The sequence below is a fragment of the Pan troglodytes genome, chromosome 5, assembly GCF_028858775.2.
Source record: "Pan troglodytes isolate AG18354 chromosome 5, NHGRI_mPanTro3-v2.0_pri, whole genome shotgun sequence".
In the NCBI taxonomy this organism is placed as follows: Eukaryota; Metazoa; Chordata; class Mammalia; order Primates; family Hominidae; genus Pan; species Pan troglodytes.
The window spans coordinates 124187263-124201940 of NC_072403.2; the positions used below are offsets into that span (position 1 = coordinate 124187263).

The following is a 14678-nucleotide window of genomic DNA, read 5'->3' on the forward strand; positions in this document are numbered from 1 at the left end:
TGAAGTTGACCAGAAGCCATGCTCCCTCTTTTTCATGGAGGCTACATTTTATACCACAGTGAGAGGTTGGCATATTCTGACCCTGTCCACTCTCTTTTTTGGGGCAATGTGGGTAGGGCTTACTCTGAAGAAGGACCATGTTCATGCACCTTATTTTTAATCATCAATAATTAATAACTATAATTGTACTAACAATTAACAGAATTCATAGCAATAATCCATGCATCAGTGATGTTAGAAATGGTGTCAATCCACATAACTGTTTTAGTTGTACAGTTGCTGTAACCATAGCTATAGAGTGTGGTGTTTGTTTTGCTAGGTCAATTGCTCCTTCCGTTCCCATGAACTTAATTGACTTTATTTTCCTCCCTCTTAGCATCTCCCATGCAATGGACATGCTGTTGTCTGTTTCAGTTCAGGGGTTCTTAAATCACTTGTTCTGGATTCATTCTCCTTTACCAGATCTCTACATTCTGGTTTTGTTTCCAACTTAAAAGCTATTGTAAGGTATTCAAACAGCAGCTCTTTGAATAAACATATTATCAATAGCATATCCTGAGGCTTGATTTTAATGGAAACATCTTGTTTCTGGAATACAATGGCTCGTTTCTACTTAAGATACCCTCTCAGCAGTTGCCTAACAGCTCCTTTCATGACCAGCCACTCTCACTCACCCCCTCACCTTCCCTGCTGCAGAAGACTTCTTGTCTAATATGAGACAAAAAGATCCTGCAGTAGTGTTCCCACTGTCCTAACAGCACAGAGGAGCAGGAAGCCAGTGACAGGGCACACACGTTAAGTGCCGTGGCTTGACAAAATGACTACTGGGACACGCAAGTGGCAGAAGTCACCGATGTGCTGCTGCAGTCCCCGGTGAGAGTCTAGCAGATGAACTCAGAGCACCAACACATGCACTCTCACCCCTTTGAGCAGACACATTCCGAAGCCTCAACTTTCAACTCTCAACATCCAAATGCAACTTACAAAAGAAAACTTTATTTCAAGTTTCCGAACTGACCTAGCCCAGGTGAAACTCTCAAGGCACTGGGGAGAGGAAAGAGGCGGAGAGAGAGAGAAGGACGAGTGTGGCACAGCCCGCGGGGGCGCAGGTGCCCCAGCAGGGTGGCAATGGCAGGGACACTGTACCTCGGCCGCAGGCGGCAGGCGTCCCAGAGCCACGCGGGGTTCGCTCGTCTCAGGCGGGTCTTGCCTGCCAACCGCTGAGCTCCCTTCAATGTCAAAAGGAAAAGCGTTGTCGTCCCCGGACGCGGCGCGGGAGCAGGCAGCGCTCCAGAGGAGCCACAGAGGCAGGACCGAGCGCCAGGCTGAGCTCAAAGCCATCTCTCCGCTGACATCCAGTAGTGCTCTTCCAGGGCTCGGGCGCTGTGGGTCTCCGTAGGTCTCCCGCGTGGTGCGGCTGTGCCTCGCTTATTTTCCCTCCTCTCCGTGTGCAGTATCCCGAGGTGGCAGCGCAACCAGCAGCTTAGGAAATAAAGGGAAAGTGCGAGAGTAAGGGAGAGTTCCAGCCTCTCTCTCCGTCTCTCTCTCTCCCCTTCTCCCCCTCTCTCTCCCTCTCCCTCTCCCTCTTTCACTTTTTCTCCTTCCCCCAGAGGTTCTGGCTCAAGAACGTACAGATGGACGGAGCTTACAGTCCGGCATCAAAAGGCAGACGGATTGGGGTGAGCCCCGCCAGCGCTAGGCCACCTCCTCTCCCTGGCCGTTCGGGACTGGGGACTGCGCTGTCCTGGCTTCCTTCTCACATTCATTCTCACCACTCCCTTTTTTACCTTCTACTCCCAGGCCCTCCCACTCTAAGCTGGCTTTTCAGACACTGAGGTCCGCCTTTCCCTGCGGTCTTCCCTCCCCTCTCAGTTTGGAGCCCCTCCAAGGGCTCCAGAAGAATATTCAGCTTTTGTGACCGCTTCCTCACCACTCTTATTTATGTAGTCAAGGTACCGGATGTCTTATCTATATTTACATAGATATTTTATGTGGCCCCCGCTAGTTTGCAGGAAAGTGGGTGGAAAAGGGATTCCAGGGCAGGAACCAAAGGTAGATGATCTCTGAAGGCAGAGGGTCAGGGTGCCCACTTTCTTGAGCAAGGTTTCTCGGGTTTTTTCTGGGGGATAGACTGTTGCACTCTTTGTGCTAATATCTTCTCTTCAGATTCACTGGCCACCCCTCTTCCTCCCTCCAGTCCTCACCCAGAGGGCTTGGGAGAAGAATATCTTTCACTGCAGCGCTGGAAAATGACTTCATTACCCAAATGCATGAACTTTTATTTACAAAGACCATCTTGTTTTCATCCTAAAGAGGTGCTTTGTAAGGGGCCCGGAACAAGGCTTGCAGTGTATGAGCCTGTCAAGTATACTGCCCACAGCCCCGGCCTCTTCCTCTTGGCCTGTAATCTCATGCCTACTACATCTGTCTGAATCATGTAACCTTTCCAAGACTTCAGGGTGAAGTTGGGCTACAGCTATGTCAGGGGTGCCCCTGTGGATGGGATAGTGTCTGCAACAGCTGATAGGTACCTTTGTTTACATTGGCTTCATAACGAGCTCTAAACATTTCCACAAGATCCAACCATGGTTTAAAAATGGTCAGATGAGACAACCAAAAAATGACACCCAGGTAAGCTTCCAGGTGAAATAAAGCATTTTTATATAACCAAATCATAAAATAAATAAATAAAGCCTTTCCATAAAACCTAATCATTAGCTCCATTTCATAGAACAAAAGTCATTTTATCTAAGCGTAAGCAAAACCATTTATTTTGCACCTAACATGTGCCAGATACTTGGCATATGCTATTTGTAAACCTCACAGCATTCCTGCAAAGTAGTACCATTATTTTCCTTTTACAGAAGAAGAAAGTGAGGTTCAGAGAGACTAGGACATTTGCCCAAGGTCGCACAGCTGGTGGAAAGCAGAGATGGGGTTTGGATCCGGGCCTCACTGATTCCAAAGCTCTCTTTTACATCTGTATACACGACACTGCAACTTCAAAATAAAGAGTATGAATTCAGAGGTGAAAGAAATGGTCACTTTTATTTTTTGAGTGCCTCCCATGTGCAAAAAAAATCACATAAATTGTCTCATTTAGGGCTGGGCGTGGTGGCTCATGCCTGTAATCCCAGCACTTTGGGAGGCCAAGGTGGGTGGATCATGAGGTCAGGAGTTCGATACCAGCCTGGCCAATATGGTGAAACCCCGTCTCTACTAAAAATACAAAATTTAGCCAGGCATGGTGGGAGGCGCCTGTAGTCCCAGCTACTCGGGAGGCTGAGGCAGGAGAATTGCTTGAACCCAGGAGGTGGAGGTTGCAGTGAGCCGAGATTTTACCACTGACACCAGCCTGGGCGACAGAGAAAGACTCCAGCTCAAAAAAAAAAAAAAAAAAAAAAAAAATTGTCTCATTTAATTTCATCTTTATGATAATCTCATGAAGTAGGGATTGTCATACACATTTGGCCATGGGTAAGTGGTAAAATTACTACTATAGCCCAGGTAAATCTGATGGTAAGATCTTTGATTTTAAATGATAAAATTGTATGATACAAAAGAACCAAAGCCAAAGGAAGCAAAAATAATTCCTATAGGTTTTAAAGTGATATTTTGATTTTAAAATATTAAAATAGTATTGCAAGGGACTATTAAGCTAAATTATGATACTCTTCTTTTACATAGACTTGTTAACCTACTAAATTAAGTGGGAGAAGTTAAAAACATGTTTGGTTTAGTTGAGAGACTGATATTGGGAAAAAAGATAGCCAGACTCTGAGACAAAACAGATTATGCTCAGTTATACTGACCCAGTCACCCTTTAAAAGAACATTAAATAATAATAATATTAATTATATATGATGTATATTAAATATTCTGACTTCAGATACAGATCTCTTCAGCTCACCAAAACTCATATATTTGTTTTCTGAAGGATTTCATCTTGTTCTTTACTAGCTGCCAATTAATCACACACTTTTTAATTTAATCTGGGCCCTCTTCTGTCTGCCTGCCCAGTGCTGGTAGGAGTGTATTCGTCCAAGACCTATGGACTTCTTATTTTTGGTTAAATATGTGCTCCCAGCTCTTCCTCTTCATCTTCTTTCTGTGGGTACTATTATTGTTTTTGAGACAAAATGGCATAATATGCAGGGGGATGGGTTTTGTATAAAATAAAACAGGGTTCAAATCCTGGGTCTGCATGTAGTACTTTTGGGAGCTTGGCATGTAACTTAGTCCCTCTGAAAGTTTCCTTCCCTGTAAAATGGGCATAATGATGCCTTTTTGTCATAGGCGTTTCAACTAGAGCAATTCCATCTTGAATAGGGGCTGGATAAAATAGGACTGAGACCTACTGGGCTGCGTTTGGAGGAGGTTAGGCATTCTAACTCACTGGATGAGATAGGAGATCAGCATAAGATACAGGTCACAAAGACCTTGCTGATAAAACAGCATGCGGTAAAGAAGGCAGTCAAATCCCACCAAAACCAAGGTGGTGACCTTGGTTGGACTCACTGCTCATTATATGCGAATTATATTGCGCTAACATGCTAAAATACACTCCCACCAGCACCATGACAGCTTATAAATGCCGTGGCAACATCAGGGAGTTACCCTATATGGTCTGAAAAAGGGAGGAACCCTTAGGTTCCCAGAAATTGCCAACTCCTTTCCCAGGAAACTCATGAATAATCCACACCCTGTTTAGCATATAATCAAGAAATAACCATAAAGATAGGCAATCAGCAGCCCTTGAGGCTGCTCTGCCTGTGGAGTAGCCATTCTTTTATTCCTTTACTTTCTGAATAAACTTGGCTTTACTTAACTCTATGGACTCGCCTGGAATTTTTTGTTGCGTGAGATCCAAGAACCTTCTCTTGGGGTCTGGATTGAAACCTCTTTCTGGTAACATTTTCACTGAATTATTATGGGTAGTAAATGAAAGAATATAAATAAACATTAACACAGACTAGCACGTAGTCAGAGCTCAATAAATACTATTTAATTATACAATAAGCCCTCATTTAACATTATCTATATGTTCTTGGAAACTGCAACTTTAAGCAAAACAACATATAATGAAGCCAATTTTACCTTAGGCTAATTGACATAATTAAGATTTATTTAAATTCCTATGACATAGTTCTGGTCACAAAAACATCACTAAACTTCTAAAGAAAGACCAAAATGCTTCTAATGGTAAATATGAAAATAAATGTGAGCTATACATACATTTCAGAAAGATTAATAGAAACAAGTGAGAGAATTATTTACCCAATGTTTGGTGAATCAGTGAGTGACAGCAGTCATAGTGGTGGTGGGTTAAAGCAAGGAATAAATGTTTTAAAGCAAAAATTATAAGCACCTCCTACCACCATGCAATTCAAAAAAACCCAACAACAAATATGATGGGCTCGCTGAACGCTTCCATGCAGCATCATTTATTGTCATATGCCTGTATGATTATTGTAGACTTCATGAATTTTTATTTGATAACAATTTTTGTTCATTATTCCATCATTTTCCAACCTGCTTTTTCCAACTCAGAGTGTTGGGTGGCTGGAGCCCATACTGGCAGCTCAGAGTTCAAGCTGGGGACCTTGGACAGAAGGCCATTCCATTGCCGGGCACGCTCACACACACACAGCCACACTCACTAAGACTGGAACCATGCAGACGTACCAAGGAACGAGGATATCTTTGAGATGTGGGAGGAAACTGAAGTACCTGGAGAAAACTCACTTGAGAACTTGCAAATTCCACACAGACAGTGGCTCCAGCCAGGAATTGATTTTTTTTTTTTTTTCTCACCAATATTATGACAAAGCAACATTGAAAGAAACAATGTTATTCTGGGACCTGCCTTACTGTATTTTCAAATCTTAAAGAAGAACAAAATGACTATTGTAAAAGAGGAAAGGCAACCATTTTATTTATCCTGGTGTAGGTAACCTCCCATGTTTGAGAATAGCCATTCACATTTCTGGCTGCTACTGGGCCCTTCCTTGCATTAACCAGGAATGAGGCAGTCATGGGCCACAGAGTCATAGGTCAAGCAGATGAGGAGAGAGCACAGCTGACTAATTTACAGCAAGTTAAAAGGCAGCAGAAACCTTTGGTGAGTTACCTCCTCACCAAAGGGCCACTCCTTGACCACCAAACACCTGAGTGTAGGAGGATTTTATTCCTGCCACAAGGACAACTGGGAAGCATTTCTAGTGCGGCTGCTTTCTTATCACGGCTCTCCCTTTCTCTCCCTCCTGGGATTGGGGCTTGGTGTTCACCCAGTCTTTTCATGGCTGTCATCGTTTTTGGGACACCTATCTACCCCATGATGACAGGGGTGCTGCTCCATCATCCACAATGCATAGAAGACAGCACGGACATTCAGAGACGCTCACAGTGCCTACAAGGACACTAAGCCAGTTAGTACAAAACGAGGGCCCCCACACCATCCAACTCCCAGACCAATACTTTCCCAACTAGGCCGAGCTATTTTTGGTTCTGGCAGCAGCAGATCTGATGGTTTTGAGGTTTTATCAAAAGAAGCTTCTGGAATTCCCTTTTGAGGGCCCTAGTGTGGTAATCAGCAGATAAATATCAGGGCTGCCTACCCCTTCAGAGCTTGGCTGTTAGACCTGTCCTCAGCATCCAAAGCCCTAAGGAGGGTGTTATTAACACATCCCATGTGCCCTTCTGTAAATAGAAAGTCACGTCAGATGCTATTTTGAACTTGTAAGTGCTAATCTTGACATAACTAGACAGAGGATTGTTGTGGGGACTGTGTACTAGTGACAATAATTTTGTGATGAGATGAGTCAGAGAAGCAAGTATGAACTGAGCTATCCCCCACCATGAGGTCTCTAACTGGCACTCAAGTAGCAGGACCAGAAAGTGTAAGATGGCGTCTCTTTTTTTCTGCTGATCCTGCTGTCCTCTCACACCAAGATTCCCTTCTATGAACGACTCTGGTGGACGTTCAGTCTCTGTGAGGAGGAGCAGCAGCGAGAGTGCTAGGAGGTGAATAGGGTTTAAAAGTTGTTCTTCCTGGCCGGGCATGGTGGCTGACGCCTGTAATCTCAGCACTCTGGGAGACCTAGGCAGGCGGATCACCTGAGGTCGGGAGTTCGAGACCAGCCTGACAAACATGGAGAAACCCCATCTCTACTAAAAATACGAAATTAGCCAGGTGAGGTGGTGCATGCCTGTAATCCCAGCTACTCGGGAGGCTGAGGCAGGAGAATCGCTGGAACCCAAGAGGCGGAGGTTACGGTGAGCCGAGATCGAGCCATTGCGCTCCAGCCTGGGCAACAAGAATGAGATTCCATTTCAAAACAAAAAACAAAAAACTTGTTGTTTCTTCTGTTAGTTTTCTCAGGCTTTTGCCCAGGACATGAATAGTATGTGCTATCTATGCTTCCTCTGCAGTCATAGACTCATTTGGCTTTTAGTATGTGCTATCAGCATTCTTCATCATTCATTCTTTCATCCATCCATCTATTCATATATTATTTATTTAATCATCATTTGTTAAGTAGCTCAGTACACCAGGTTTAGATGCTGAGGATAAAATGCTAAAAACATTATTCTGTCAAGTGTTTTAAACAAATATTTATTTATTTATTTATTTGTTTTGAGACAGAGTCTCACTCTTGCCCAGGCTGGAGTGCAGTGGTGCAATCTAGGCTCACTGCAACCTCCACCTCCCAGGCTCAAGAGATTCTCCTGCCTCAGTTTCCCGAGTAGCTGGGATTACAGGCGCATGCCACCACACCCGGCTAAATTTTGCATTTTTTAGTAGAAACAGGGTTTCACCATGTTGACCAGAGGCTGGGCTCGAACTCCTAACCTCAGGTGATCCTCCTGCCTTGGCCTCCCAAAGTGCTGGGATTATAGGCGTGAGCCACCACGCCCAGCTGACTGTCAAGGAGTTTTTTAAGAGTCTGGTTGGACTCTGTAAGGAATGCAATGATTAACAGGAGTTCAAAGAGAAAGTGCAGAAATGCTTCTGATAAAACATATCGAACAAGCCTTTTATCCAGATGCACTTCAAATAGGAAGTGCAGAAAGTCTTCTGATAAAATATATCAAACAAGCCTTTTACCCAGGGGAAGTCAGGGAGGCTTGAGAAGAAGAGAGCAACCGGGCTGAGTCTGAACTGATGGGAGAAGGGGAAGGATGGTGCTCCAGAAGTGAAGTGCAGATGCAGAAGGACAGACAAGTCTGGGCACAGTGGCTCATGCCTGTAATTCCAGTATTTTGGGAGGCTCAGGCGGCGGATCACCTGAGGCCAGAAGTTTGAGACCAGCCTAGGCAACATGGTGAGACCCCATATCTACAAAAACAAAAAACAAAAAAAAACCAAAAAACAAAAACCCCAAATATTAGCCAGGCATGGTGCTATGTGCCTGTAGTCCCAGCTACATGAGAGACTGAGGTGGGAGGATCACCTGAACCTGGGAAGTCAAGGCCGCTGTGAGATCGCACCACTGTACTACAGCCTGGGTGACAGAGTGAGACCTTGTCTTAAAAAACTGAAATAAAATAAACCAGAGGAACAGACACATCAGGGAACATGATGCCATGGGAGGGTGAGAAAGCCATATGATTTCTAGTTGCTCTCTGAGCCCCTCCCACCGTTCACAGGGTACCGTCCCTGCTGTCAGGCCCACAGAGCCTGCAGGAAAAGAAAGAACTTCCCCAGCCTCCTACTGCTCTCTCAGCACTGCCCACCAATCCAGGCCCAGTAAGTAACAGAGGATCCTTCCCCATTGCAAATCTGAACACTGGGAGCTGTTAGTCCTAGTATTTACACCCTGAACAAAAACCCAATAAAACTGATGGGAGAAAGAACAACTTTTAAAAGGCCTCCATGCCTCTCCTAGCACCCTTGCTGTGCTGTTGCACCTCAAACAGCCTGAACTTCCACCAAAGTCACTCATAAAAGAGAATCTCCATCTGAGAGGAGAATCAGCAGAAAAAGAGACACTGTCCCTCTTAAACGTTTCATTCCCACCACTGGGTACCAGTTAGGGTACAGGGTGGGGGAGAGCTGGTGCTTGCATCTCTGACTGATCTTACCATAAAATTGTCTTCACTGTTTTTTAGGTGAATAAATTTAAGTGTAGGAATGACATGATCATATTTGCATTAACTTTATTTTTTTTGTTTTGAGACAGAGTCTTGGTCTGTTGCCTGGCGCAATCTCAGCTTGCTGTAGCCTCTGCCTCCTAGGTTCTAGTGATTCTCCTGCCTCAGCCTCCCAAGTAGCTGGGATTACGGGCACACGCCACCATGCCCAGCTAATTTTCTAATATATGTAATTTTAAATTTTACTATAATTACTTTATCTGGTACATTTAAAATTTTATACAAAAATTAGCTGGGCGTGGTGGCATGCACCTGTAGTCCCAGCTACTCAGCGAGGCTGAGGCAGGAGAATCACTTGAACCTGGGATGTGGAGGCTGCAGTGAGCCAAGATCATGCCACTGCACTCCAGCCTGAGCGACAGAGCGAGACTCCGTCTCAAAAAAAAAGAAAGAAAAAAAGGAAAAGAAATTACATGATCACAAAAGGTGGAAATAATAGTTACCAGAAATCATACTATTCTGGGGCAATAACTTACAACACTGAAAACGCTTTGGTGTAAATACCTTCAGACTTTTGTGACATCTACATTAATGTGACCCATCTATTTTTATATTTTATATATTTTATTATATATTATATATATGTTTTGTACGTATTCATTTTGTCTATTCCATCTATTTTTTTTTTGCAAAAATGAATCCAACCGTACATAATATATTTCAACTTTTTCTCCATGTCAGTGTAACTCCAGTATGTTACCATGAATAGCTTGCAGTGTTCAGATTTGAATTTTGGGAAGACCTCCTGGTGTGGATGGGGCCTGGAATTGAGGACAGTGCTAAGAGACCAGTTAGGAGGCTGGGAAAGCCCTTGCTTCTCATGCAAGCTCTGTTAACCCCAAGGGCAGGGACTATACTCATGAACTGGGGACTCAGGAAGCTTTGAGGGATGATAGTAGCAATGATTGGGTTGGCCTGATGGAGAGTGAAACAAACAGATGAGAGCATGGTCCTAACAAGGATTATTGACCAGCCTCTGCTGTGGCCATTCCTTTAGGTCTAATAGGATAATTACTTCATCAGCAATAAAGGAAAGTGATAGATGCTCCTGGTAATGTTTTCAATAGAGAACAGCAGGTGTCAACATCAATTAGCTCAGTTGATGAGATCAATATAACATAGGAGCTCCTGGGACCTGTTAATGAAATGATATAATTAAGAAGAATGGAACAACTTTCAAAAAAGGAGGCCTAAGAAACTGACTTTTGTGTCCGTACATCCACCCCCACTCCCAGTACCACAAAGGAACTGTCCGTTAAGAACAGGATTGCTGTCAGCATGGTGGGAAGATACACAGAATGAAATGTTAAAATCTGTTCTAACCTGCTCTGTGTGAGCAGCTGCAGAAACTAGTCTGTGAGATTTTAACTCAAAAGCTCTATAATGGAAAATGCATGCTGGACATGCTCACTTTAGGATATCAACTGACTTCAGAAGAAACTTTGGAAGTAGGGAGGGCATAACCATAATAGTGCTTCAAATTTTCACAGTACCTTACGATTTGAAATTGATATATAGTTCTTTCTTCTTCTACAAGTGAGACTGATCTGGCTTTAAATGCCAAGCGTAGACTCAGACTTTTAGGAGAAAGATTCCTATATCACAGTCCACCACACCCCTTATTCCTTGAGTATTTAATAATCGAAATAAGATGTTAAATTCACCATCCATTCATTCAACATCAATTCACCATCCATTCACCATCCATTCATTCAACAAATATTTTTCAAATGTCTACTTTGCAACCTGCATTTTTCTAGGCTCCATAGCAAAGAAGAAATCAGACAAAAATTCCTGCCTTCATGGAGTTTACATCTAACTGAAGCAAGGTAGAAGACAGCTAAAGAATAAACAATCAGACAAGATAAATGTATAGTAGGTCACATGGTAAATACTTTGGAGAAAAATAAAGCAGAGTGGGGGTGGGGGTGGTAGACCATGTAAGCTGAGAAAAGTGGGATGAAAGTATTTTAAATTAGGTCATCAGGGCCAGGTGCAGCAGCTCACACCTGTGTTCCCAGCAATTTGGGGGGCCAAGGTGGGTGGATCACTTGAGGTCAGGAGTTCGAGACCAGCTTGGCCAACATGGCGAAAACTGGTCTCTACTAAAAATACAAAAATTAGCCAAGCATGGTGGCACACACCTATAATCCCAGCTACTCAGGAGGCTGAGACACAAGAATCTCTTGAACCTGAGAGGTGGAGGTTGCAGTAAGCTGAGATGGCACCACTGAACTACAGCCTGGGTGACAGAGCAAGACCCGGTCTAAAAAAAAAAAAAAAAAAAATTGGGTCATCAGGGAGGCCTCACTGACAAGACAATATTTGAGCAGAATCTGGGATATGAGGGGGCAATCCAGAAGGCTATTAATGTAGAAGAGCAGGGCAGAGAGAAGAAACAGGAACTGAGTAATAGAAAGGAAGAAGGTGTTTCTCTCATTGAGGAAGAGACTGGAATGAAGTGATGGAAGTAAAGCATAGCTGGAGATAAAGTCAGAAATGTAGGGGCTGTGGGGAGGATGATTATGTAGGACCTTTGGGATCATTATGTACAAAGACTTTGGCTTCTTCCCTGAGTGAGTGGGGAAGAATTTGGAGGGTCTTGTGCAGAGAAGTGACATGATCTGACTTATTCTTTCTGTGATGTGGGGAGTAGATTGTAGGGAAAGAGGTAAGGAAAGAGGCAGGGAGGCTATTTAAAGGCTATTACAATAATACAGTTGAGCCATGATGATGACTTGGGTTAGGATGTTGGCATTATATATGAAAAGTACTTAAATTCTTGATTTATTGTGAATGTTAAATCAATGGGATTTGCTGGATATGGGGAATGAGAGTAAGAAAGAAATCCAGGCTGCTGTACATGTTTTGTCCTGAGCAGGCTGGAATGACGAATTTGCTATTAAGAGAATGTGAAGGACTATGGGAAGAGCAGGTCAGGGTAATGGAAACACGAAAAGTTTAGTTTTGAACAAGACTTTTTTGAGGCTGTGTGCGGTGGCTTACGCCTGTAATCCCAGCACTTTGGGAGGCCAAGGTGGGGGGATCATGAGGTCAGGAGCTTGAGACCAGCCTGGACAACATAGCGAAACCGCGTCTCTACTAAAAATACAAAAAAATTAGCCAGGTATGGTGGTATGCGCCTGTAGTCCCAGCTACTCAGGAGGCTGAGGCAGGAGAATCACTTGAACCCAGGAGGCAGAGGCTGCAGTGAGCTGAGACTGTGCCATTGCACTCCAGCCTGAGTGACAGAGTGGGACTCCATCTCAAAAAAAAAAAGGCTTCTTTTTGAAATCTAACTCAGATCATATTCTTACTAAGAATTCCTTATTGTATTACTTACTTAAAGATACTTACTTTTAAACATTATATATCCATACTTATTTTAAACATTATATATCCATAATATGTAAGGCATACTTTTTTTCTGGAATCTATTACGGGCAAGGAACTGTAGATAAAACTATAGGACATCCTTATTGTCTAGTAAGAAAGATTTGTAGCATGAACTCCATTACCTACAATTCAAATCACCTAGTGCTCAAGATGGGCAAAAGTCCATTGCCTTTGGGAGAGATAGCAGGAAGGGATCACTTTGAACTCCATGAGAAGAGAAGGGATTAAAGATTTGAACTGGGGCCAGGTGCAGTGAGTGGCTCATGCCTGTAATCCCAACACTTTGGGAGGCTGAGGCGGGCAGATGGCTTGAGCTCAGGAGTTGAAGACTAGCCTGGGCAACATAGTGAAACTCTGTCTCTACAAAAAACACAAAAGTTAGCTGGATGTGGTGGCTAATTTTTAATCAGCCTGTGGTCCCAGCTACTCAAGAGGCTGAGGTGGGAGGATTACTTGAGCCCAGGAGGTCAAGACTACAGTAAGCCGAGATCATACCACCGTACTCCAGCCTGGGAGACAGAAGAGACCCTGTTAAAAAAAAAAAAAAAAAATGAGCAGGATCTCTATGTATAGGAATTAGATGTGGGAAGATGGGTGTGGAAGGTGCACGAGGAAAGGAATTTCTGGCAAATGGAACAGCATAGGCTCAGGTGTAGGAATGGAAAAACACATTCATGTTCAGGCAAAGGCAAGTTGATAGATGGCTGAGCGCTGCACAAAGCTGGTTTCGGTGAATAATGGGAGGTAATATAGAATAGATAGGTATGGCCTGATTATTTTATAGTTTGCTGCTAGAAGAAAGAGAGAAGATCATCAGAGAGTTAAGAAGGGTTCATCGGATAACCATGTGGAGGTTGCACTGCAGTGGAGAGAGACTGGAGGCTGGTCCAGCTGGGAGATTGCTGCAGTAATAATGTAGGCCTCAAGCGGGGACAAAGAATAACGTTTATGAACTGTCACTGTCCACGAACACAATGTCCCATCCCTGAGTTAATCCAGGTGTAATGCAGACAACTAATTTTGTAAAACTATTATTTCCTTGAAACCGACATGAATTTTAGCTTGAATGGAATCAGCCAATGGAAGGATAGGCCAGGAAAGAAGGCAATGCTTGATAACGGGTGTTTCCCAACCGACACACACTGTGTGGCGTCTACTAAGCCACAGGCTGGCTCCTCCGCCAGGGGAAGGTTTTGCCTGACAGCAATTCCTATGAGATAGCTTCTTCCTTTTTTTTTTTTTTTTTTTTTTTTTTGAGGGGGCAGGAAGTAGGAGGGGGCAGCATGGCGGAAGCCCTTGTGAGTGCAGGGGTCTTCTGGAAAGAGAAGTTCTCATTCTTTGGAGAGAGCTTCCAAAGGTGGACAGCTTTTTTTTCTCTTTTATGTGGAAGAGAGACTTTGTTGCCCTTGGAGTTGTTGACAGTCCGAGGGGAAGCCAGGTTTAGCAGAAACTGACTCCATAGAAGGCAGAGTGGAAGGAGAAGAGAAAATGGGTCCCAGAAGATGATATTTAGCTGTGGAATCTGAACTTTCCAATTTCACAAGCCCAAAAATACCCTTTATTGCCAAGTTGAGTTAGATTTTCTGTTAGAACAAAAAGGTTTCTAACTGATACAAGAACAGTAGGGATTTGAGAAACATGTGATTTTGGAAGAGACTGTGATGAGTGAATCAGTGAGAAATAGGAGGTGGTTTGTTGAACAGAAATGTCTTTTAGAGGAAGTCCTCAGGAAAGCAAAACTAATATAGAGAATATCTTGATTTTCCACAATTCATCAATCTGTAGACATTTATTAGAAGAGAAGTTAGATGTTAAAAACTCAGCCTATGGATTCAGACTGTGAACCTGTGTATTGTAGTTTGTTTTTATAGCCTTTAATTCTCCAACTTATCAGCTCTGTGAACTTGAGAAATTATTTCATTCTCAAAACCTCAGCTGCCGCATCTGTAAAAAGGGAACTGTATCTATCTCCTAGAGTTTTTGTGAGTGTAAAATAAGGTTGTGTATGAAAATTGCCCAGAATAATGCCTGGCACATAGAGAATGCTTAATAAACTTTAGCTGCTATTATTATTGCTACTACTACTAATATTAACAGTTAGGTGTCTAATTTGTTCTGGAGAAAACTAG

General features: G+C 43.3%; 1 protein-coding gene and 1 long non-coding RNA gene across 4 annotated transcripts in view; one reads left to right on the plus strand and one right to left on the minus strand.

Annotated features, from left to right (window-relative positions):
* Positions 1-1833, minus strand: part of LAMA4 (laminin subunit alpha 4) — a 145665-nt gene extending 143832 nt beyond the window's left edge. The window contains exons 1-2 of one of the 3 annotated variants that reach the window (XM_009451861.5): positions 1633-1833; positions 1147-1482 (exon numbers count right to left, since the gene is read on the minus strand). In XM_009451861.5, coding sequence (XP_009450136.3) covers positions 1147-1341 — 195 coding nt within the window. In that variant the 5' untranslated portion in view covers positions 1342-1482; positions 1633-1833. The remainder of the gene's footprint in view (positions 1-1146; positions 1483-1632) is intronic. The other 2 variants (XM_518696.9, XM_054686192.2) reach the window with 2 other exon arrangements.
* LOC107975245 (uncharacterized) overlaps positions 1-14678 on the plus strand; it is a 70124-nt gene that overhangs the window by 16196 nt on the left and 39250 nt on the right. The gene's annotated exons all lie outside the window — the stretch shown is intronic.